Source organism: Neoarius graeffei, chromosome 8, assembly GCF_027579695.1.
Source record: "Neoarius graeffei isolate fNeoGra1 chromosome 8, fNeoGra1.pri, whole genome shotgun sequence".
Taxonomy (NCBI): Eukaryota; Metazoa; Chordata; class Actinopteri; order Siluriformes; family Ariidae; genus Neoarius; species Neoarius graeffei.
Window position 1 is genome coordinate 60,427,541 of NC_083576.1, and position 23,239 is coordinate 60,450,779.

General features: G+C 41.6%; 1 protein-coding gene across 2 annotated transcripts in view; it reads right to left on the reverse strand.

The window, feature by feature from the left end:
* Positions 1–903: 903 nt before the first annotated feature.
* The window catches only part of stag2b (STAG2 cohesin complex component b), a 38,277-nt gene continuing 15,941 nt past the window's right edge, over positions 904–23,239 (reverse strand). Inside the window, exons 12-33 of one of the 2 annotated variants that reach the window (XM_060927956.1) lie at positions 22,956–23,035; positions 22,739–22,846; positions 19,878–19,989; positions 19,561–19,678; positions 19,053–19,156; positions 18,744–18,836; positions 18,517–18,606; positions 18,197–18,400; positions 17,247–17,317; positions 17,065–17,152; positions 16,878–16,958; positions 16,692–16,784; positions 16,430–16,604; positions 13,747–13,886; positions 13,540–13,641; positions 13,284–13,432; positions 13,036–13,164; positions 11,037–11,242; positions 8,399–8,642; positions 6,826–6,939; positions 3,388–3,514; positions 904–3,163 (exon numbers count right to left, since the gene is read on the reverse strand). In XM_060927956.1, the coding sequence (XP_060783939.1) occupies positions 3,041–3,163; positions 3,388–3,514; positions 6,826–6,939; positions 8,399–8,642; positions 11,037–11,242; positions 13,036–13,164; positions 13,284–13,432; positions 13,540–13,641; positions 13,747–13,886; positions 16,430–16,604; positions 16,692–16,784; positions 16,878–16,958; positions 17,065–17,152; positions 17,247–17,317; positions 18,197–18,400; positions 18,517–18,606; positions 18,744–18,836; positions 19,053–19,156; positions 19,561–19,678; positions 19,878–19,989; positions 22,739–22,846; positions 22,956–23,035 (2,751 nt within the window). In that variant the 3' untranslated portion in view covers positions 904–3,040. Of the gene's footprint in view, positions 3,164–3,387; positions 3,515–6,825; positions 6,940–8,398; positions 8,646–11,036; positions 11,243–13,035; positions 13,165–13,283; positions 13,433–13,539; positions 13,642–13,746; positions 13,887–16,429; positions 16,605–16,691; positions 16,785–16,877; positions 16,959–17,064; positions 17,153–17,246; positions 17,318–18,196; positions 18,401–18,516; positions 18,607–18,743; positions 18,837–19,052; positions 19,157–19,560; positions 19,679–19,877; positions 19,990–22,738; positions 22,847–22,955; positions 23,036–23,239 lie in introns of both variants that reach the window. The other variant, XM_060927955.1, reaches the window with a different exon arrangement.

Sequence of the window (23,239 nt, forward strand, 5' to 3'; positions counted from 1 at the left end):
AGTTCCCTCGATCCAGATTCATGCTCCTGGCTGACCGAAGAGGAGTCTAGTGTTGTAGGCTGCTGGTGTAGCCCACCCACTCAACTTGGGTGTATTGTGCATTCCAAAATGCTTTCTGCTCACCATAGCTGTAAAGAAAAACTGTTGGAGTTACTTCCAGACAGTTCAAACCAGTCTGACCATTCTCTTCAGCAAAAAGCGTTTCCCCCATGCAGAACTGCTGCTCATGGGATGTTTTTGGCACCGTTCTGTGTAAACTCAGGAGTCCTGAATATCCCAGGAAACTAGCAATTTTCAGAAATCTTCAAATCACCCATCTGACACCAACAAAACGGGCTCAAGTCATATACAGGGTGTCTCAAAAAATGTACTCACACTTTAATTGTCCCTCACATGCTGCCTTTTTTGTGTTGCAGGTATAATTAATTAATCACAGCATGGCAGGAAATTATCGCACCAAACCAAGAACAATTGATGCATTGAATTGGAAATTGAAAGACAATGTCACGATATTCCTAATGACCTGTTTCGTGACGTTTGCGAATCCCTTGGTGCGCGTTATCTGGACAATAATGGTCATCAATTTGAACATTTGCGAACATGATTCTTCAATTGCATTTGTCTTCTGTATTCGAAGCTATTCCATTTCACTCTATGTTCATAAATAAAAGGTTCTCATATCATTCAAAGTGTGAGTACATTTTTTTGAGACACCCTGTATTTAACATTAAGTGAAGCTGCTGATCTGTATTGACATGAGTTTATGCATTGTGCTGCTGCCACATAACTGGCTAAGTGCATCAACAACAGGTATAATTGTTAAAGCGGTTGAGGAAACACACCGGTCACAAATGAGCAGTTTGCGCCAGATGACCTGGAACCAATCAGAACAAGCACACGAAATAGATTTGTTTACTTTTATTCAAAAACTTACTGTCTCCAGATAAATAGAAATCAGAAACAGTACAGTAGGTGACAGGACAGGAAACAATTATGTAATCAGCATAAATCTTTGAACAGGGAAAAGATCATAGGTTTATAAACATTAACAGGGGGGAAAAAAAACACTAGAAAATTAAGTTTTTGTTAAAATGCACATATATTTACACAATCTATTCAGCAGTTTTGCCAATGTAGTGGTGAGTGACGAATAGGTGCCAGTTTTCATAGTCTTGCGCTTTCTAACTCAATTATTACACTCATGCTATTTGGGAACATGGCTTCTATAGTAGTGCTCACCCCTGTTCGAGATATCTACCCTTCTACACAATTGTGTTCCAGCCCTAATCAAACAGGCTAATCAGGTAGATTGATTTATTTGGCGCTGGTGTGTTAGTTTAGGGTTGCAACGGCTTACTGTAAGAAGGTAGATCTCTAAGCCCAGGCTTGGTGAGCACTGTTCTAAAATAATTAGAAATCTGCACAAAACAAAAAATGAAATGTAACATAGTATTGAAAAATTGAGAACTTTTGTACAGGCATGTTTAAGGCCAAGACATGGAATGGTTAAAAGGTATTCCTCTGACAAAACATGTGTAGATATACAAATGTCTGCTAGATGTGATAATTTAACTTTATAGAGCTGCCCAAAAGCAACACGAAATACTTTCATGTTTGAATGGAGTATTACACTGTGTTACACTGAAGCTTCGATATTGGAAAAAAAAAAAAAACAACTTAAAGCTGAATGTATTAAACTCTGAACGTGAAGCTTAGACAACCAAATTTACATTTTGGAAAACGTAAAAACCCGAAAATCTGACGAAAAGCAAACACATATAAAATGCAAATAAAATAAAAAAAAACCCTCCTTGGTGCTTGGCTACATGCTTTAACTTTTTTTTTTTTTAAATTCCATTTTAACTTTAAATTGAAGCTTAAAAGTAAGAAAAAAAAAGGTCCTAAATGGAGTTATAAAATCAGCACCAATTGATTTTTTTTAATTATTTAACTTTATTTTAAAAGTACACGTCTACATCACTGTTCAGCTGAATGTCAGGAAGAAGACAATGGAGCAGACTTACTATGGTAATCTTTGCTTTTAATTCGAGACAAAACACAATGGCACGACTGGAGAGATTTCCTTTTGATTTCTTGATTTTGCCCTTTCAAGGGTTTGGATCTAATATCTTGGGAGATGATTTGTGGGAACCATAAACTCTGCTTCATATCTCTTGATTTTTCACTGTTATTAACACACTAAGCTGCATGTTTGTTATCGTTCTCAAAGGGAGGTGAACGAAACTAAACACTAAATATAAACAGGTGGAGGATGTCCTCCATTTTACATATTAGTTAAGAAGATTAAAATATATCACATCACTCACTATGATGAGCAATAACCTGCTTATAAATTACTACTTTACACCTGATTACTCACTATTACAAAAGGGCTATACATAACATAGTTATCTTTAAGTTAAAAAAAGAAGATGCATTCACCCCAGTTTCAAGAAATACCACAACTCTAGGAGAGCTCACATACACTTCTTCACGCAAGATGACGTTCAACTCTGAAATATACTTTATATATTTATACATGGCAAAGAACAGTCCAACGATCCATGGCATTCAAATCGGCCCCCAACATTTCGCATTGAGAGGGAACACCAACTCCATGACTAAGCCACTATATCATCTTTTAAGTCTCTAGTGAACAAGAATAGATGTTTTTGTTTAATCAGTTACTACACTGATCCTGTGTATATTTTTTTTTACAAAATCAATTTCATATTACAGAAAAAGGTTCCCCCCCTCCAAAAAAAAACAAGGATTCTCAATTTTTTTTTTTAAATCCTAAAACATGGGTACTCCAACGGCCTACAAAAGAAAAATGTTTAAATTCAGTGTGAGTTCAGTGTTACCAAACAAATGGCCCTTGATTCTCTTTAAATGCAATTAACATTTCTTAGACTGAGGCTGTTTATACTCCACAACATGGAGTACACCATAGAACTGCGCTGTCTATTAGAAATCACTCCTATTAGTGCCATCTAGTGGTGTTCTCTCATGGCAATAGAGTGGCGCTTAGTTCCCCGCATTACCGCTGAAAAGCATCATATCCCAGGAAATGAGTGGTCCTTACAGACTCATCCATGATAGAGGCTGGGTCGAAAAAGTCTGGCTTCAACTCTGTTCTCTCTCGTCGATTCTTCGAGGCAGGCTACAAAACAAGATAAGATAGTACATTAACCATAAAAATTCCTCCCCCAAATCAGCATCATTGTGTTTTTTCTTTCCAGACAACAAACCACAGCTGAGCCAGACTGATAAATCTTTTGTCAAATAAGGATCTAAATATGATAAAATAAGAGCACAAAGACGTTATAAAGGAAGCCTGTAGAGGGAATGCTATACAAATTACCACTAACATTTAGAGTTCATTACCAGATCAATATCCATCGTGTCAAAGTCCATGCCTTCATTAAGATCCTCAATTCGGCTTTCTGATGACATCATTACATCCTCGACAATTGGCTCCTCGTCATCTTCCATTAGGCCTGATCCTCGACGTCTGAAAAAGAAAAATAGTCGTCAGACAACTTAAAAGCATATACGCAGAGCCATGGCCTCACTTTCGTTTATAAACGCCTTGAGACCTCAAGAATGGCACAGGAATAGTTTTAAGCAGTAACAAACTTAATATAGTAATTTTTACGATTAAAGTGATTCATATAGGTAGCGGTCTGAGTGAATGACCTTGATGTCCGTAACGTCATAGCAGGAAGTCTATCGGTCTCGTCGCCATTTCCGCTATACTAAAACATAGAGCTGACTGCAACTCTGATCCTCCATTTTGAGCTAATTTATCACCATGCCACGTAGATGTGTTGCTGGTGGGTGCAGCAACACGACAGAAGGTGGATTTATGTTACATTCATGGCCCAAGAATGTTCAAACTGCAAAGATTTGGACGCATTTTGTGAGTTGTTCACGGGCACATTGGGCGCCTACGAAGTGGTCTCTCCTCTGCACATTTTACTGAAGACTCGTACGAGACCTCTGATCTGTTGAGGAGCGTTGGCTATAAACCCGTATTGAAAGACGGTGCAGTATCAACAACTAAAGAAAAATAAAAAGTTTTTTTTTTTTTTTTAAGGTGAGTTCAGTTGCACCAGTCCTCCTGGAGTGAGCCGAGGGTTGTTGCTAAAACCCGGGACGGGACATATCGCTCGGGCAGTGACCTTCCCGCAGTTGTTGCTAAAACCGGTGACATCCCGTTCTGTCCTGGGCTTTAGTAATTGCCTGAGCCCAGCAGATGGCGGAATACACAGTATGGAGTGAATGAGTGGAGCAGCCGTCTTATTTCTAAACTGGATATTGCTGCCATCTCACCCTGACGTGGAAGAAGCGAATGAACAGAGAACTGAACGAACAACTGAAAGTCAGATTGTTTCAAAAACAATCAGCCACAAGGTCGACCTTCAAGAAGCGAGAATACACGGGTAAGCTCTGACTCATTTGGATGAAAAAAAAAAAAACCCCACACACACCACGTTGTTTATCTGCATTTAGATTAATACAACCCCGATTCCAAAAAAGTTGGGACAAAGTACAAATTGTAAATAAAAACGGAATGCAATAATTTACAAATCTCAAAAACTGATATTGTATTCACAATAGAACATAGACAACATATCAAATGTCGAAAGTGAGACATTTTGAAATTTCATGCCAAATATTGGCTCATTTGAAATTTCATGACAGCAACACATGTCAAAAAAGTTGGGACAGGGGCAATAAGAGGCTGGAAAAGTTTAAGGTACAAAAAAGGAACAGCTGGAGGACCAAATTGCAACTCATTAGGTCAATTGGCAATAGGCCATTAACATGACTGGGTATAAAAAGAGCATCTTGGAGTGGCAGCGGCTCTCAGAAGTAAAGATGGGAAGAGGATCACCAATCTCCCTAATTCTGCGCCGACAAATAGTGGAGCAATATCAGAAAGGAGTTCGACAGTGTAAAATTGCAAAGAGTTTGAACATATCATCTACACTGCATAATATCATCAAAAGATTCAGAGAATCTGGAAGAATCTCTGCGCGTAAGGGTCAAGGCCGGAAAACCATACTGGGTGCCCATGATCTTCGGGCCCTTAGACAACACTGCATCACATACAGGCATGCTTCTGTATTGGAAATCACAAAACAGGCTCAGGAATATTTCCAGAGAACATTATCTGTGAACACAATTCACCGTGCCATCCGCCGTTGCCAGCTAAAACTCTATAGTTCAAAGAAGAAGCCGTATCTAAACAAGACCCAGAAGCGCAGACGTCTTCTCTGGGCCAAGGCTCATTTAAAATGGACTGTGGCAAAGTGGAAAACTGTTCTGTGGTCAGACGAATCAAAATTTGAAGTTCTTTATGGAAATCAGGGACGCCGTGTCATTCGGACTAAAGAGGAGAAGGACGACCCGAGTTGTCATCAGCGCTCAGTTCAGAAGCCTGCATCTCTGATGGTATGGGGTTGCATTAGTGCGTGTGGCATGGGCAGCTTACACATCTAGAAAGACACCATCAATGCTGAAAGGTATATCCAGGTTCTAGAGCAACATATGCTCCCATCCAGACGACGTCTCTTTCAGGGAAGACCTTGCATTTTCCAACATGACAATGCCAAACCACAGACTGCATCAATTACAGCATCATGGCTGCGTAGAAGAAGGGTCCGGGTACTGAACTGGCCAGCCTGCAGTCCAGATCTTTCACCCACAGAAAACATTTGGTGCATCATAAAACGGAAGATACGACAAAAAAGACCCAAGACAGTTGAGCAACTAGAATCCTACATTAGACAAGAATGGGTTAACATTCCTATCCCTAAACTTGAGCAACTTGTCTCCTCAGTCCCCAGACATTTACAGACTGTTGTAAAGAGAAAAGGGGATGTCTCACAGTGGTAAACGTGGCCTTGTCCCAACTTTGAGATGTGTTGTTGTCATGAAATTTAAAATCATTTAATTTCTCTTTAAATGATACATTTTCTCAGTTTAAACATTTGATATGTCATCTATGTTCTATTCTGCATAAAATATGGATTTTTGAAACTTCCACATCATTGCATTCCGTTTTTATTTACAATTTGTACTTTGTCCCAACTTTTTTGGAATCGGGGTTGTACCGTACTTTTAGGACTTGTGTGAAGTCAAATCAGTCTTAGTTGAGCAAGTCGGTAACGGTATTTCTTACCTTCACCATAAATTATTTATAGGACTTTGGTCTATAGCTGTAAAAGGCCTCGGCCTTAAAACCAGTTACCGCTGTGACGTCACGCACTCAGGGCTGGCTGGCTCAGCGGGGCAGCTCGAATGCCAACTTGGCGGTCGATTTTAACTCTCAAAAATGTATTTTTTAAATTCCCATTTATGCAGCATACAAGAGTCAAGGATGGAGATACATTTATTTAAAAATAAAGGTTCTGCGTATCTGCTTTAAATATTATTTTGCACCAGAACCAAAATTGATTGATTTGAAACAAAACTTAATAGCAAGGGGATCTTAAAATCACTTGGTCCCTGTATGTCTCATATGAAATATTAACGAGATCACTTAGTCCAACACCACATGGTGTAAGACTTCAATGCTTTCTGTATCTCGAAGGCTTTCTGAATAACAGTTAGTATAACTGACCATGAAAAGACTAATCATCTTCTAAAACTTTCATATTTCTGGTTTAAGGAAGTTTAAAAAAATTAAACCATCCAAAAAAAAAAAAAAAAAGTGTTAATCTCTAAATAAACAATAAAAAAGCAATTAACTAAAATACTTCTCTCATATATAAGCATTACTAAAAGCACGTAAACATCTAGTTTGTGCTCCCTCACATTGCATGCTGCAGGTTGCTCCTCAGTTTGGCGTAGTTCATGGCTCTCTCGTGCTGCTGCCTGGCGGCCTCTTCCTGCTGCTGCCTCTGGGCCAACATCCAAGTGACCTGCGTGCTGTAAAAAACACCAGAGGCAATTGTACTGCATGAACCACACACAGGAGCAATACTGTCAAGCAGAATTATGCGTGTACAGTTACATCATTTCTCTTTTTCATTAAATAAACGACTGTGATGAGTGCAGCAGCAGGGAATAAATCACATGACCCAGTGCTCATTTTCGTATGCAATTACTTATTGCTCAGAGGAGAAGTGACTGATACTTTTTCAATCAGTGCTGCTTTTGCAACTAAACAAATCTGATGTGATCTTTTTTATAAAATTAAACCTGCTGGGTTTTAGACAAATAGAGCCATTTAGTTTCTGAGCCATTAAAACTTGGGCTGCAACAATTAACTGGTGCACTCAACAAAATCCATTATGAAACTTCATTAACATATTTTTGTTGACGTCTCGGTCACTTAAACAACAAAAACAAGCAGCAAAGCAATGTGTACGTGTAGGTTACTGATTTGAAACCATTCACAACCCATTTAAGGCCCACTTTACACGGGGACGGTCTGAAACAAAAACGCAAAAGTCCGTTTTCGTTCTCACTTTTTTCCGCGTCTACACGACCGTTTTCAAGGAGGAAATCTGCGTCTATACGGCGACGCATAAATGTGTGGAATTCAATTGGATGTGCATGCCAGGCGGCTAGGTGGTGCTGTGAAAGACCTCCGCTATGTCTGCACGCATGCGCAACGTCTTCCGTCTTGTCTGATCTGCACATCTGCGCCGCGAAAACTTTGACTACTCTGGCTATGGTAAGTAAGTAAGTAAAAAAGTAAGAGCATGCTATACCCGCCTCTGTTCATTAACGGTATATGTGCAGATTCGGTGTAGATGTTCGAAGGACTCCTGGACGTTTATTAAAGCTGCCAGAGCAGCTTGAAGGTCCGTTGGATCGATGTAATCAGACATGCTCTTACTTTTTTACTTACTTTCTTACTTCCCGGGCTGGCATGTACAGTATATGACATATGTATGACGTAAACGCGTACCCGACGTGAGCAGATCCGAGCAGAGTTTCGCGTATTGGGTAGTTTAGATGGATATGCAACGGGGGCTGTTTTTAAGTTATCCACTCTGGAAGGCGTTTTCAATTTTTTCCGTTTTTCAGCCTCGGAAACGCCGTCCCCGTGTAGACGAAAGGCACTTCCGATAAAATATTTAGTCGTTTTTACCCGACAGTGTCCTCGTGTAAACGGGCCCTAAATCTCATTTCATGTTTGTCATTACTTAATTTTCGCCACCCATTTTAATTACTAGATTAATGGAAAAAAGACTCACTATTCTGACTGCAATCTTGTTTCTACACATTGCACATGAATTCCAAATGTTACATTTCTGTAGAATAAGAGCTGAATCAACATGCTCAATGAGAAATACTGCTGTTGCCGTCATGTTTTCCCTACCGAGTTCACTTTTGTCTCATAGAAGAACCCACAAGTCTTTGACTACTATGCCCTTACTTGTAGTCCATGGGGGTCTGGTGGTGGTGAGACTGGGGCGTGTGCGGGTGTGTGTGGTGCTGTGGATGCTGCTGTTGCTGTTGTTCAGGTGGCATCGTATACACTCCCATGTAGCTGTCCTCAGGCCGCAGGCGTTTGGGCTCACGCATGACTGTGGAGGTGAGATGCGGCGAAGGCATCATGACCGGTGTCTGCATGCCCTGTTCTCGGTTCAGCCACACCTCGCTGCTGCTGCTGCTCTCCTCTGCTACACAAAAGAAAAAAAACACAAAGATATGGAATCAGAGTAGGGCTGCATACAATATGAATGAATACATTTTTTTTTGGCTTAGAATTCAGACTGCAATTCTCACAGAATATTTGTAAGGAACAGTATGCATGTATTACTACTACATTGTGGCTATACTGTACTTCAAGAGTGTAAATCCTGAGCAAAATAATTGCCATTTAGCATGAAGCTTTAATTATATGAGGGTGCCAAGAGCACAGTGCGCCCTCCCAAAGTTAAGAAGAAACCAACAATATTAACAGATGGTTCAATAATCCATCCTGGCAAGGCTACACTTCTTTTGGCTACTCCCGATTAGGGGTCGCCTCAGCAGATCTTTCGTCTCCATTGCTCAGTCTTCCGCACCTGCCACTTTCATGTCCTCTCTCACCACATCCATGTATCTCCTCTTTGGCCTTCCTCGTTTTCGTGTGCCTGGCAGCGCCATCCTCAACATTCTCCTTCCAACATGCTCTGCATCTCTTCTCAGGATGTGCCCGTACCATCTCAGCCTCATCTCTCTTAGCTTAATTCCCAAGCTCTCCCTCTGATGTGCTCGTTCCTTATCCTGTCCAACATTCACTCTGATCGCAAACCTTAACAATCCCTGGGTACCTAAGACTACGTTCAGACTGCACCCTGAAACGACCCATATCCGATTTTTTTGCCCATATGCGACCTGTATCCGATTTGTTATTGACAACCTGAACGAGACAGATCCGATTGTTTCACATGCGACCCAGGCCACTTGGATATGTGGTCCTAATTCCGATGCATATCCGTTATTTTCACATGCGACTGCAGTCTGATCGGACAGGTCGCATTCATGCGACCTACACGTCAACAAGAGACAAACGTCACTATCCTGCATTGGCTAATCCCACCTCTTTGGTGGAAAACAACATTTGTACAGTTTTCAGAATTTAAATAGACTTTTATAGAATTGATCAAGCTAATCAGGGCTTAATTTGAGGGGGAGCAAGCCGGAGCGCGCTCTGGAACCTTGGACGTTGGCTCCGGCAGCTATTTACACTGGATCCGGTGATCCGCCACCTCTCGACTATGTAACAAAATTTAAAAAAAAAAACCAAATAATTAAATAAATAAATGCAAGTTTATTTAGTGTTAATGTCTGATTTTGATATCTGTCTTGTTGATGATTTCTCTCATGAAACGACATCCACAAAATATCTGTTTGTATATTACGGAAAAGGAGGGTGCACACTTCCGTGGCCGCGGGACGAAGACGCGCTGTTCGGGGAAAAAGAAGTGGAAGCGCTCTGCCAGCAGTTTTGCATCAATGACATGATCAACGACATGTCATCAGGGCATTCAGGGAAAGTAATGGAGAATTCATCCCAGATGAACTGAAGGGCCTCTTGGCCGCGATCAACACTGTCCCTATCTCAAGTGCAGAGTGTTAGCGGGGTTTTTCGCAGATGAACTTAATTTGCAGTGTTATTACAATACATGCCCAGAAGCGCCCCCCTTCTTTTTTTTTTTCGCACCGGAGCCACTCATCCTCTGCGCTCCGGGACCTCCCACTTTACAAATTAAGCACTGAAGCTAATGGTGGTTTTGGTAGGGACCTGGATGTTAAACCATCCTGTATTACAAGATAAGATTGTTCTGGAAATTTCCAGTAATTCCAGTCTCATTAGTCTGCTGCCCACATTCATCAGATTATTGTGCGAGTTCCGCCGCCGCCACAAAAACCACATCGCCAGGTCTCGTCTCATCTCCATGCTTTACTTGCAAACTTGGAGTGCGCTTTTTTTTCTTTACGTATTACGTAGATGTGCTTATATTACGTGTCAATTTGTGCATGCGGGACACTTTTGGGTCGTTTTCCGTTCATATTGGAGATCGCATACAAGTCTCATATAATTGGGAATGTGAACGGCCTAACAAAAAAATCGGATTTCACAACAAATCGGATATGGGTCGTTTCAGGTTGCAGTCTGAACGTAGTGTAGTGTAAGGGTCCTGTCTCCAATCCATACATCACAGCTGGTCTCACTACTGTCTTATACAGCTTACCTTTCACTTTTGCTGGGACTTTCCTATCACAAATGACTCCTGAAATCCTTCAACTGCTCCACCCTGCCTACACTCACTCACCTCACTATCGCAGCCCCCATTTTCCTGCACAGTTGACCCCAGGTACTTGAATTCACCAACTTTCTGGCAAGGTTACACACTTGATAAACACTATGCCAGGTTTTGCATTTATGCAACAGTGCAGAATCAAAATCCATTAAGAAACAAGTTTGTGCAGTTTCAGCTTAGCTACAGTTACTTTTATGGTTCAAGTAAACCAGCTGAACATACACAATCCATGTGAAAGTGGCTTTTATCTGAGACTGGTACCTTCAGGCAGTTTCCTCTTTCCTGTGACAGGCTTGGCTTTTTTGCTGCGGATGGTGGAACCGCGGCTGCTGATGCCGCTCACCACAGACATGGTATCATCATCACCACCAGCCTGTAGAGAGTTCCTGTAGGATATGAGTGGGAGCCAGCAGTCCTCCCTTTGTAATGCCATCTGAAATGTCATAAAGCGCTCCAGATACATGTGCCTGAGAAGAGAGAAAGAGAAGAGATCAGCAGTAATACCAGCACAAATGTTTAAATCACTGGCAGGAAAATTGACAGACTTTTTAAATGCACAACAGACGAAAACACAATGGAACACAGATGTAACATTTGTTAGACTCATGAAAAATCTAGCAGCTTAAAATTTAGCAGCTGACACCAGGGCCCCCCCAACCTACTCCTACTGCATTTGCCATGTACATGTTATTGCCAGGGCGGCACGGTGGTGTAGTGGTTAGCGCTGTCGCCTCACAGCAAGAAGGTCCGGGTTCGAGCCCCGTGGCCGGCGAGGGCCTTTCTGTGCGGAGTTTGCATGTTCTCCCCGTGTCCGCGTGGGTTTCCTCCGGGTGCTCCGGTTTCCCCCACAGTCCAAAGACATGCAGGTTAGGTTAACTGGTGACTCTAAATTGACCGTAGGTGTGAATGCGAGTGTGAATGGTTGTCTGTGTCTATGTGTCAGCCCTGTGATGACCTGGCGACTTGTCCAGGGTGTACCCCGCCTTTCGCCCGTAGTCAGCTGGGATAGGCTCCAGCTTGCCTGCGACCCTGTAGAACAGGATAAAGCGGCTACAGATAATGAGATGAGATGTTATTGCCATAGATGAGAGCGGACATGTTTTTCCACACCTGATAAAGCATAGAAAGGTAATTTTCCTCAAAACCTACTCATAATCGAAGTCTATGATTTTGTACACAATTCACAAGTTCTTTAAATTTTGTAAATTTAAAAAAAAAAAAAAAAAAGGGGTTTCTGCTAGCCTGGCAAGCCAGACTAAATGTGAATATTTAGTCTGGCCTCGATCCGTAGACATTTCTGAAGGGTGGGGGTGGAACAAACCGCTGTCTTTCAAACTGTCTCTGTGCGTATAGGCCAACGCTCTGACCAATCAGCGCAACAGTGACTGTGACGTAGTCAGAGCGACAGAAAGCAGTGGGGGAGACCTTGAAATAAATAATTTTTCAAAATGCGTATTAATTAATAAACAGGTTCTAGATATTAAGAAGTTTGGAGATAGTGACCATAAGTTTGGAGTCTGTACCACTTATACTTTTTTTTCCAAGTGTTTTTCAAGGGTTTGCTTAAACTGTTTTTGAGAGTTTTTATTTAGTGGTGTTTGGTGAAATAATTTCCCTTAAATTTAAAATAACGGGAAAACAAGAAACAATCAAAAAGTAATGTTTCAAAGCTGTTTATTAATTCTTCGTACTGCACAAACTAGCCCCATCCTTTTGGCTACGAGCGGAGCCAGCTGGTAGATCAGACTTTTGCCATAGCCGGTCGGCAAAACAGCGAAAACGTCCTTCTTGAAAAGGAATGAGCGGAGAGCCTCTTCCTGCTCATGTTTCAACGAAAACTCCAAGTCTAATTCTTCTAAAACTGATTCCAAAGCGGAGTCAAACGCGCGCTGTTCTCTAGCCGTAGCCATCTTTCCTGCTGTGCTTTCTCCAGCGTCGCGCAGCTTTGTCGTCACTCCTGCAAAAGCCCGCCCAAAGAATCCAAACAAAAACCTTGCGTTGTGATTGGCGGGCACGATTTGATGCCCGGTGTGTTTTTGTTTATATGGTGCGAGGCTAGACCCACTCGCTAGGCAAAAATATTTTTGGCCGCTAGGCGGGTGGGTCTAGTTTACTAGGCTAGGTTTCTGCCTTATAATCAGGAGACAACAAACTTTATTGTCCAAAACCTGGAGAAAGTGCCATTAAGTTAAGAGTGCTTGAACATTCCTTTAAATAACATGGCTTCATCACAGGTATGAAATTAAGACCTGGAGCTTACACAGTGCGTTTGTCCTGTCTCATGAGCTTGGATGAGAATTCGCTGAGGATGTCCAAGAAGGCCATGTTTACAGGGGGATACCCGTCTCCTTGAGGGTTCGGCTCCTTGAAGGCAAACTCAATACCATCCCTACAAGCCAAACGCAGAGTGCGAAACAATGATTCGTGTACAGACCACTAAAAATTCATCCCAGTGACACAGGAAAATAAATATCTAAGAGCAATACGAATGGCTTAGAAAGAACATACTTGTGTAACATGGCAATAGCCTCTCTGGTCTTGAGTTGATCGAGCCCAAAAGTGAGAGAAAAGCGACGGGCCAGCTCTTTAATGCCACAGAAAGCTGAAGATGAGCGGTCAAAGCTCGGACCCAGATCCGACAGCATCTCATTGAATAACTACATAGAGCAAAGAGAAAGGAGCATGTAACTCTCAATATATACGTATTCAACGTGCATAAGAAAAAAAATGGATTATTTGGTTTGGAATAAAAACACACACTTACCTGCTGCAAGCTCAGAATGAGCGTCTTTGCACACTGGATCTTATCAATCTGTCTTGTTTTGCTCATGGTTTCCTTGATGATGTCACCATAGTCATTATAATACTGATGCAGGAAAAGGGCAGTCAGATTGGAGGGAGTTGAAATTAGCAGGCAGGGTTAAGGCTTAAAGAAACTAAATTATTAAATGAACAACAGAACAAGACCCACCCTCATGTACTGCTTAAATATGTCAGCACCAGTCTTCATCTCCACCACATTGTAGATGATGAGCTTGCAGTAGGCAGCAAGCAGGTTGCGTCTTTTGTGTAAAGCTTCTATTTTGCCTGCTTCATCATCCTGTTGCCCATCTGTTCAAACAAGACCAGCAGAGAAAATAAAAACGCCTCATCTTAAATATTTCATATTCATAAACACAGCTGCACGGTCTCCCTCTTGTGGCAAATTGCATCAATAACGATCAGTGGACGTGATAGGAAGTTCAATTGTAAGGTACAGGGAATCCACAAACACAGCTACATAAAAACATTCAGAATATACAGATATTCAAGAAATTAAGGTCATGAAAGCAACACACTATACCAGAAATGCAAATGCAACTTCAATAGCCCTGCTCAGCCCGACTCAGCACGGCACGGCTCAGCCCGACTCAGCATTCATACAGACCTTGGTCAGTATTCAAGACCGAGGTCAGGGTATTTCACCATACAGACCAACCTTAAGCTGGTAAATAATATATATATATATATATATATATATATATATATATATATATATAAAAATATAATATATATATATTTTTTTCTTTACCAAATTCTAACAGAAAACGAGAGTGCCTGAAAGGGAAAGACGAGCCGAGCCGCCATTTTGAACCCTCATTCACAGCTGTAATGCAAATTGCTTCCTCCTCAGTATCCAAGTGCACTTCCATGGCAGGGGAAAAGGGGGAAAAAAAAAAAAAACTACATTTTGCCACCTATGTAGTCCCCTATTTATACAAATAGGAGTCATTCAGGATTCAGCCATGTTTTTGCTCGGCGTTAGCAAGTTATGCCGCTTTTCCACTACAAACGCGGCTGAGTCGGGCTGAGCCGTGCCGTGCTGAGTCGGGCTGAGCAGGGCTATTGAAGTTGCATTTTGACTACAACCGCGCTGAACCGTGCTGGCTGGAAGTGGGTGGACACATTAGGTGGAGTTAGCGAAAGTGGGTGGACGTCAGGTGATGTCGTTAAGCAGCGCAAACAGTGACATCAGTGATCTTTTAAGCGGTCGTCTCACGACCCGAATAGTAAACAATAAACATGGAGGACATGGAGTCGTTAGTGTTGCTGGTCTTGGTGCTGTGGCTTGTCGTCACCGACAACACGGACAGATACTGGCAAGAGCGTATAGATGAGGCGAGGCGCATAAGGCTTCAGAAATTCTCGTAATTCTTCTTCTTCCGGGTTTACAGATCCCAGCGTGCTCGCGGGGCGTGTGTGGGCATGTGAGGACACTCCTCCTCACCAATCAGTGCACGGGAGTGTCTGCTCACGCCCCCAGCCTCACTCGGCTCGCTTTGGCTCGCTTCAGCCCCACTCCAAAACCGTGCGAGTTTTAGGGGCTAAGCAGGGCTGAAGCGAGCCGAGTCGTGCTGGTCTTTTGTAGTCGAAACACGAGCCGTGTCGGGCTGAAGTGAGCTGAAAAAGGGTAGTGGAAAAGGACCATTAGAAGTTTTATAGCTTTCTCCTGAAATGTTTTATTTTATTTCTTCTTCCTCAGGGTAGTAAAACTCGCTTTCGCTATGAACACTGTCGTTATCACTATCCATGCTGTAAAATTAATGCTATTCTCCTGAGAAATGCTGGCAAAAATTTATAAGATTTTTGATAATCTTATAAATGAATCTTATAAAAAAAAAAAGAGACAAAAATTGCTACATTTGTTGTGAATGAGCGAGTCGCCAGAGGTCCATAACCCACTCGCCAGCCAATCAGAGCGCAGAATTTGATGGAAACTGCACCGCAAGAAAAATAAAGCAACTTATTTTAAGGTAGCAGTTCTTGGGTTCAGATCCCTTTGTGATCAACAGGAGGTCATGATGATCGATTCTCTTCATTGGATTGCATAAGATGGAGCAAACCACTGTTCATATTTTCATGCACATTTTTGTTACAACACTACTTGATCATAGATAATTAAGGAATCCTCATAGAGAGTTTCAATCTATCATAAACCTCAGTAATCTAGAACAAAACAGTTGAACTTGCATGTTGAACTTTAAGGTGAAATTTCAAATGTGTATACATTAATACTGTTTAGGTCAGAAATCATTGAAACGCTGGTAAAATCTATCCTATAATCATGTATCTAAAACCTCTCAGAGACCCTGAAAATGCACCTGAGAGCATCTATTTTCAAAAAAACTTCCGGTGTGCGCGCGCGGCCATGCTCCCGAACCCCTCTAGTTTCGCTTCGCGCCGTTGGCGCTCAATTGTCTGTGTATTATCACACCAGAATTTAGTGCTTGAATTTTTTTCTGGGGAAAACACTGCTATACCTACTAACCTTTCACTGAAACCCACATTATCAAAACCTTCCATGATGTACAACCCTTCAAAATGTTTTAGTGTCTGGTAACCCATATATATACCCACACACACACACATCTTTCGTCTTAACAAGCATTTGTGTCAGACCAGTTTAGCTGGAGTCCAAAGGCCATTCGACTCTATGTTTACACTGCACTTCACAAACTAATCTACCCATTATCATCTATACTCATGATCTAAAGCCATTTTCAGGAGTCACCACAGCCAGCTACTGCAAGCATTAAAAACAAAGCCCAAAACCGGATGGTCTGCCCATTCCACATAGACTTTACTCCAATGTTTAACAAGGCTGTATGTTGAACCTGTGCTGTTGTTATCTTCATCCTGGTCGATGAAAACGTGATCTAAAATGAAGCTGAGCAGCTCAGACTGCAGTGAGGCTTCTGGGGAGTAGACCAGTGGCTCCAGCACTTCCCTCCCTCCAGATATGATCTGGTGACTGAAGATCATCAGCAGGTCACACAAGATGGTGAAGGCCTACAGGAAAAGTGCTAGTTAATTAAGTGTGTTCATCAAGTAAGACGCAACAAAACAACAACTGCACTTCTAATTTCTCATACTGACCTGCTCTTTCACAGTGGTGTTGACACTGGCTAAATATCGCTGACACATCAGGCAGAACGCTCGCATTTGCTTCCTCAAAGTCACCATATCCTCCTACAAGTGTCAAAACAAATAATTTACAAACTAAAAAAAAAGAAAAAAAAAGTCACTTGTCATGATGGAAGAAAAACAGAAACGTGGTCTTACTTTTTTGCAGCTGCCTTCAGAGACCTTGGCTAAGTGCCAGAGAATCACATAGTGTGTACACTGCAGTGCATGTATGACAATCTGAAACAGGTCAAGCAGACAAAAACGGAGTCAGTCACTCATTGTGATAACTTCATACTCAAAACACACACACACAAAAAAAAAAAAGCAGCACTTAAGGCATCACCTGCTCAGGCATATCGCCGTTCTCAATGCCCGTATTGAGTAACTTATAGTTGCTGGTGAAGAGATCCCATTTCGAGAGGTCATGAGCACTGAGGAGAAAAGCGGAGGGGACAAGTCCGATCAATGAAATGACAAACAGCTGCAGTTGTATAACAGAAACAAACGTAAACTGTAAATCTTTACTTGTGAAAAGCAGTGAGCCTCTTTAGCGTCGATAGGACTTGATAAGCATCATCTTCGTCTGGGTCCTCTCCCTAAGAAAGACAAAACGTCAAAACTGAAGTAAAAAAAACATCTCAGTGTTTAAACAGACAGCTTAAAAACCATTTCATTTAGGTGGTGTTTACATTAGACCGTATCCGTCTCGTTTTCGTCGCGGATGCACTGTCCGTGCATATTAAAACGCCGGGAAACGACTCCACAGGCGGAACAACTTGAATCCGCCAGGGCCCACGTATTCAACCCAGTTCGTATCTGATCCGGTGCTGTGTAAACATTGAGGAACGAGGAAACGCAGTGCTGAGCTCTAGCTGACGTCGTCATTGGACAACGTCACTGTGACATCCACCTTCCTGATTCGCTGGCGTTGGGATCACACACACAGCGGCTCAGTCCCGAATCACTGCTCGTGCGCTCTGAGAGCTGCGCAGGGCTGGAGTGCGCACCCTCCAGAGGGCACTCGCTGTTCAGGGCGGAGTGATTTGGAGCGCAGGAGGACGCGCTGAGCCGCACTGAGGTTCATTTACACATTTCAACTTATTTACCTCCTTCAGGCGCTTAAACTCAGTGAGAACATGAACATCACAGCCAGGTGTGTTTATCTGCTGGAGAAGGTGTTCGCTTGCCATCCTTCCACTTGCAAGTGGTGAGTGACTTGCGCGTGCCCGATATGCACTGGGATCATGTGACGTGCCGTCTAATTAGTCATGTGATTAGCGTATCCGTGTATTGGCGTTGCTGTGTGCACGCGAATCGTTTTAAAAACGTTAATCTGATGATCCGCTGATACGGTCTAATGTAAACACCACCTTAGTGTATCCAATTCAAGCAATACAAATTAGGTATGCGCCGACATGAGCAGAGACAACGCACAAGCTATTAAACTGCACAGAGCTCAAGTTGCCCGTCCTCACCTCCTGAAGGAAATCTTCCAACAGCTTATTGAACTTGTCCACCAGCTCGTCTAAGAGCTGACTGCGGGCGATGTCTACCCTGTTGAAGATCGTGAACTCCTCATTGCAGAGGGCGTGGTAGGTCTTCGAGCAAGCCTCCAGCACATCAGTGTCCGTGTGCTTCTCCACAATCTCCCTGATTTGTCTCAGCAGTGATTCCAGGTGCTGAAGGTGAGAGATCAGGAACACACCATCTTTAAAATGATGACTTTGCGACAAATTACGACTTTGCATTCTTAATTGTCTAATCTATGTAGAGACAAAGTGGCTTTGGGACTCACCTTTTCCAACCGGCCTGTTGTATAAATCTCTAGATCAAAGAACTGTGGTAGCTGCAGAAGATTGGTCACCTTCTCTGCATCAACTGAATACTGTCAGGGAAAGGGTATATGTATTTATCTACAGATGAAATGTTTGCTCTTTCTTTCCCAATAATCTTGTGTATATATATATATTGGGGGGGGGGGGGGGGCGCAGGGGCGGAAGGAGACACCACACCAGTATTTACCTTTGCAAGTAAAGGCGGCATTGCCACTGCAAAAAGTTCAGTCATTCGCGTCCGGTCATCAAGCTGCGTTTTCTTCTCCTTTGCGGTCAATACCTGGAACAAGAGGAGGAAACTGCTAAACAGTGTGTGTGCACACAATTTACAAAAGTACACTGAAATATGATTTGAATCCATGAAATATCATGGTCTGATCATTTCTTTCATGTCAAAAGTCATCTCTTGAAAAGCACGAACACTTGTGAGTCTGCTTGAACCTCATTTGAATTCCACACATTTGAAATGGTAATGTATATTACCACAGACTCTTACCCTTTTGCCAGTGCCTCTGCCCACAGGAGGATGGCATTCTGCAGCTTGGCGGATGGTGCAGAGCATGATCTCAATCAGGGCTGTCTCCTGTCTGTCTGTCAGAGCTGCACAGGATGCGTTTCATTAGAGAGATGGTTACACAAATACCCTCAGCACAATGCCACAACAGCAACACATGTCCGTTGTATATGTACATCTCTAACACACACACAAAACTATGTTTCATGTAAACAATTCATGTGAAGCAATTTCTTAGTTACAAAAACCATTACGCTCACCTTTTCTTATTTCTTGTGCATTTGTGGTCAGGTTCATACATTTACATCTGTTGTGCCTATTGCCAGTTAGGGAATCAGACACCCGATTCATCTGATAAACTAATTACCACACGTAATATAATATAACCGAGCATGCTTTCGCCGAACGCAAACAGGAATATTTAAAAAGCAAGTAAAATGAGGCTTGTATTAACGCTAAAGGGTCAAAGAGAGATGGAAGAGGGTCAGACCTTCCTCCCCAGGCAGGGGCTCATCCAGCAGCAGACTGATCATGCACTCCCAGTCCTTCAGCAGCTCAGAGGCACAGTCCCACATGCTGTCCACCAGGTATGCAGCATGTTCATGCAGCTGAAGATGAGACAGCATGTGAAACAGTGAGCATATAATGTCTGGACACGTTGAGTCATTACTCAAATTTTTTTTTTAGGTTTGGTCTATAAAAGGTGTTCAACACCTTGACATTATGATGACCCGTGCATACGACTACAGCAAAACACATTATTTAGGTCAAAGCAGAAATGAAACTGGATGGGTTGCTGTGACTTACCTCACTCTCAAGGAAGAAGAAAACAGTGGTTTTCATGAGATTGGCATTCAGACTCTGTCTGCCTCGTCTCTTAGGCATGCTGTCATCCTCAATGTTTTGATGGCTGAACAACCTGCAAACAGGCAGAGGAGGTGAAAATTCAAATTGCTTGAAACTGGTCTCACTGAATTCAGAATTGAATGCAGAACATCATACTTTTGACAGAATTAAAATATGTACCTGTTCTTCAGATATTAGAAATCAAAGATTTGGAAAGGGAAAAAAAAAAAAAAAAAAAAAAAAAGCAGCTTAATTTTTAGAAAACTGCCGTAATATGTCTGAGGATACCATGGTCCAAAATGGGCCTCATTAACGAATAAGATCAAATGTTCTCTCTTCATAACTTTTTCTAGTTTTCCAGATATTTACATGGAAATTGGCAGGCATATACATGATTGTATACTGAATACAAAGTTTAGAAAATTAGTTAAAAAAAAGCAAATTAGTATTTAATTAGTATTAATTATGCTAATTAGGTTGAAAAAAAACTAAATTGATACACATGCTTCTTCAAAGTCTCACCAAATAGCTTTAGTTGTGCAATATAAAGCTGATTTTAACTTACAAATACAATTATAAAATACTCATAAATCAACATTGAATGTCAGTCATATCTACCATTCTCTATCAAAATAAAGCTATAAAAGATTATTTCTTTGTGCTCTATAGGCCTTTGTATTTCTAAGTAAGGCCTACTAGTGTTTATATGAAAGAAATTTATTTTGATTAACATTCACAGCTTTCAAGGCTAACCTCGAAAAACTGTGAGCCACATCCAATAAACAATTCCAGTTAACTGAATTGAAACTGACACTCACATTTCTGACTTGCAGTTTTTTTTTTTTTTTAAATCTCAATATTTTTCATCAAAACAGCCTGGTGAAAAATAAATGTACTTTATTGTATTTAAAGTATATTCATATTTTCAATAGTATATTGAAAATGTACTTATACAAACTGTACTGTTTGTAAATATATAAAAAGTATACCAACATCACGCTTTCACGCTAACACTTAACACACTTAAAAATAATTACTATATTACACTTTATAGAAATATATTATACTAAAATATACTTTAAGTGAAAGTTGTGTAATTTAGCACATAAAAGTACACTAAATACACTTCAAGTTGCACTTTTCTACAATTTAATTACAATTAAAATATATTTAGTACAAAATTAGTTGTTCCAAAATAGCATGCCTCAAGTTAACTAATCATAAACACACTTGAAGTATATTGATGATTAGTGTGGCTTCAAGTACACAAAAGTATGCTAAATTTTAAGTACACTTAGCACATTTATTTTTCACCAGGGCAACTACAGTTATATTCTAAAATAGTTGTTTATTTACATGAATCAGTTTGATTTGAAAAAATAAGTAGGCAAAGCTATGAACACTCACTTCACAGTCTTCGGGGAAGCCGAACATCAAAACTAGCCGACGGAAATTTTTGCTGAACAGGTCATCAAAAACAGCGAGCGCAAGAGAGCATCCCTAGAGAAGTTCTCTGATTGATATTCACAAGTGACCCAGTTGGAAACCGATCAGAAGAGAGCAAGCCTGACCACTTTCCCGTGACTCAAAAATCACCGGCAGTTTCCCGACGTCACGCGAGCAGAGTTTTTACTCTGTTGTACCAACTTCAACCTGCTGTTACTTCCAAAGTACTGAACAGATCTTAACGAGATAAATTTCTTTGGAAAGCAGAGATGAGCTTTTTAATGAGAGTATTCACGATAGAAAATATTCACGAGTTAAGCAACAACAGATTTGGAAACTTAAATTGTGCATGCAGACGCTCATTTTCACAGCACGGACAGCGAGTGTCTGATATGCCTACTGCAAAGGAAAACAAAGTAGCTTCAGGAAGGAATATCAGGTGTCATTTAGGTCCTGACCCTGTACTTCATTGTCACATAGATAACAGGAGCACACTGTGGACCCTCTATCAGATTAATGCCATGTGAGTCGGGAAAAAGGAGTCAGGGGACAAAATATCCGTATTGTGATATTCCTGAACTACCCTTACAATCCTGGAACGTTAGTTAGCAGTCAGCACTGTGTCAGAGTGTCGAGTTGTAATTTGGGGAAATGTGTACGCGTCTCAGACAAGTCACAGATCATCGTGCCACAACACGCCAGACGTCCCCCACCACATGGTGACAGACAGGAGGTGATGGCCAAGAGAAGAGCGGCACAACAGAAAAGCATTCGCCTTATTGTCAGGAAGTTGCAAGTTAAAGTCCTGAAAACGCCACCGTCATCCGTTACCATGAGCGCAAAACTGGCTATGTTCTCTAGGTGGACTGATGGCGCACACCCTTTCATCCATCACCTCAAAACTAGCCAATCGACGGCATCTGTGAACTCCTGCGCATGGAAGAAAGCAGACAGCACTTTCCTCCGTGTGTTACACTGCCCTGTGACACCTCATGAGCAGCAGCTCATGAGCAGCAGCTCAGAGAGTCTCTATTGGCTGGATGTGGAGGAAGCATGAGTTAGCTGTCATCCTCCTCAGGTCTTGGCTGATGTATTGGGTACCTGTGAGCAATGTACTCCAAAAATATGGCTCAACTACGGCCTAGGCCTCAGGCTGGCCCAAAGTCTGAGAACTACGCTGATCCTGAACCTCACAGCACTATGCTTTGATCATTCTGCACTCATGTGCTCAACATGTTTTATGTTGCCCTAATCTCTATTCTCAAAAACATGCCCTGGTTTAGGAAATACAGAGGTTTTAGAGTGGGGCACAACTGTGTGTCTGACAAGTTTAAAAAAAAATAATAATAATAACCAGAAGTGAAAGTCAGTCTCACTTCTTAAAAAGGAACTCTCCAGCAGCCACAGCGACCGGCCGGTGGGCTGAGTACACCAGGTGGTAGACGCTCTCACAGTCCTCCGCTGTCAGGACTTCATCACTGCTACTGGAAAAGCAAACACCAGAATCACGTTAACACACCACCATGTCCTGCGTTACCGAAATGCAAATTCACAGAACATGATTTAAGCAAACGTCTGAAGATGTATACTTACTGTAACACAAGTGTGAGCAGTTTTATTGCTTGCACGGCGACATCATACTCCTTGTCCAGTGTCATGGAAACTATACGGTCCTGAAAGGAGAGAGAAAGTTAGTGGCGAGTTACATAGCCATGAAAATATTTCAAATAATAATGAGGCACAGATAATTAACAATGGATGTATATTTTAAATGAAATATTAAGGCCCCATCACACTTATTTGGAATTAGCAGGAATCAAGCAGAACCAGCCGGAATGAAATTTTTTTTTTTTTTAAATTCGTGCCACGTTCGGGCG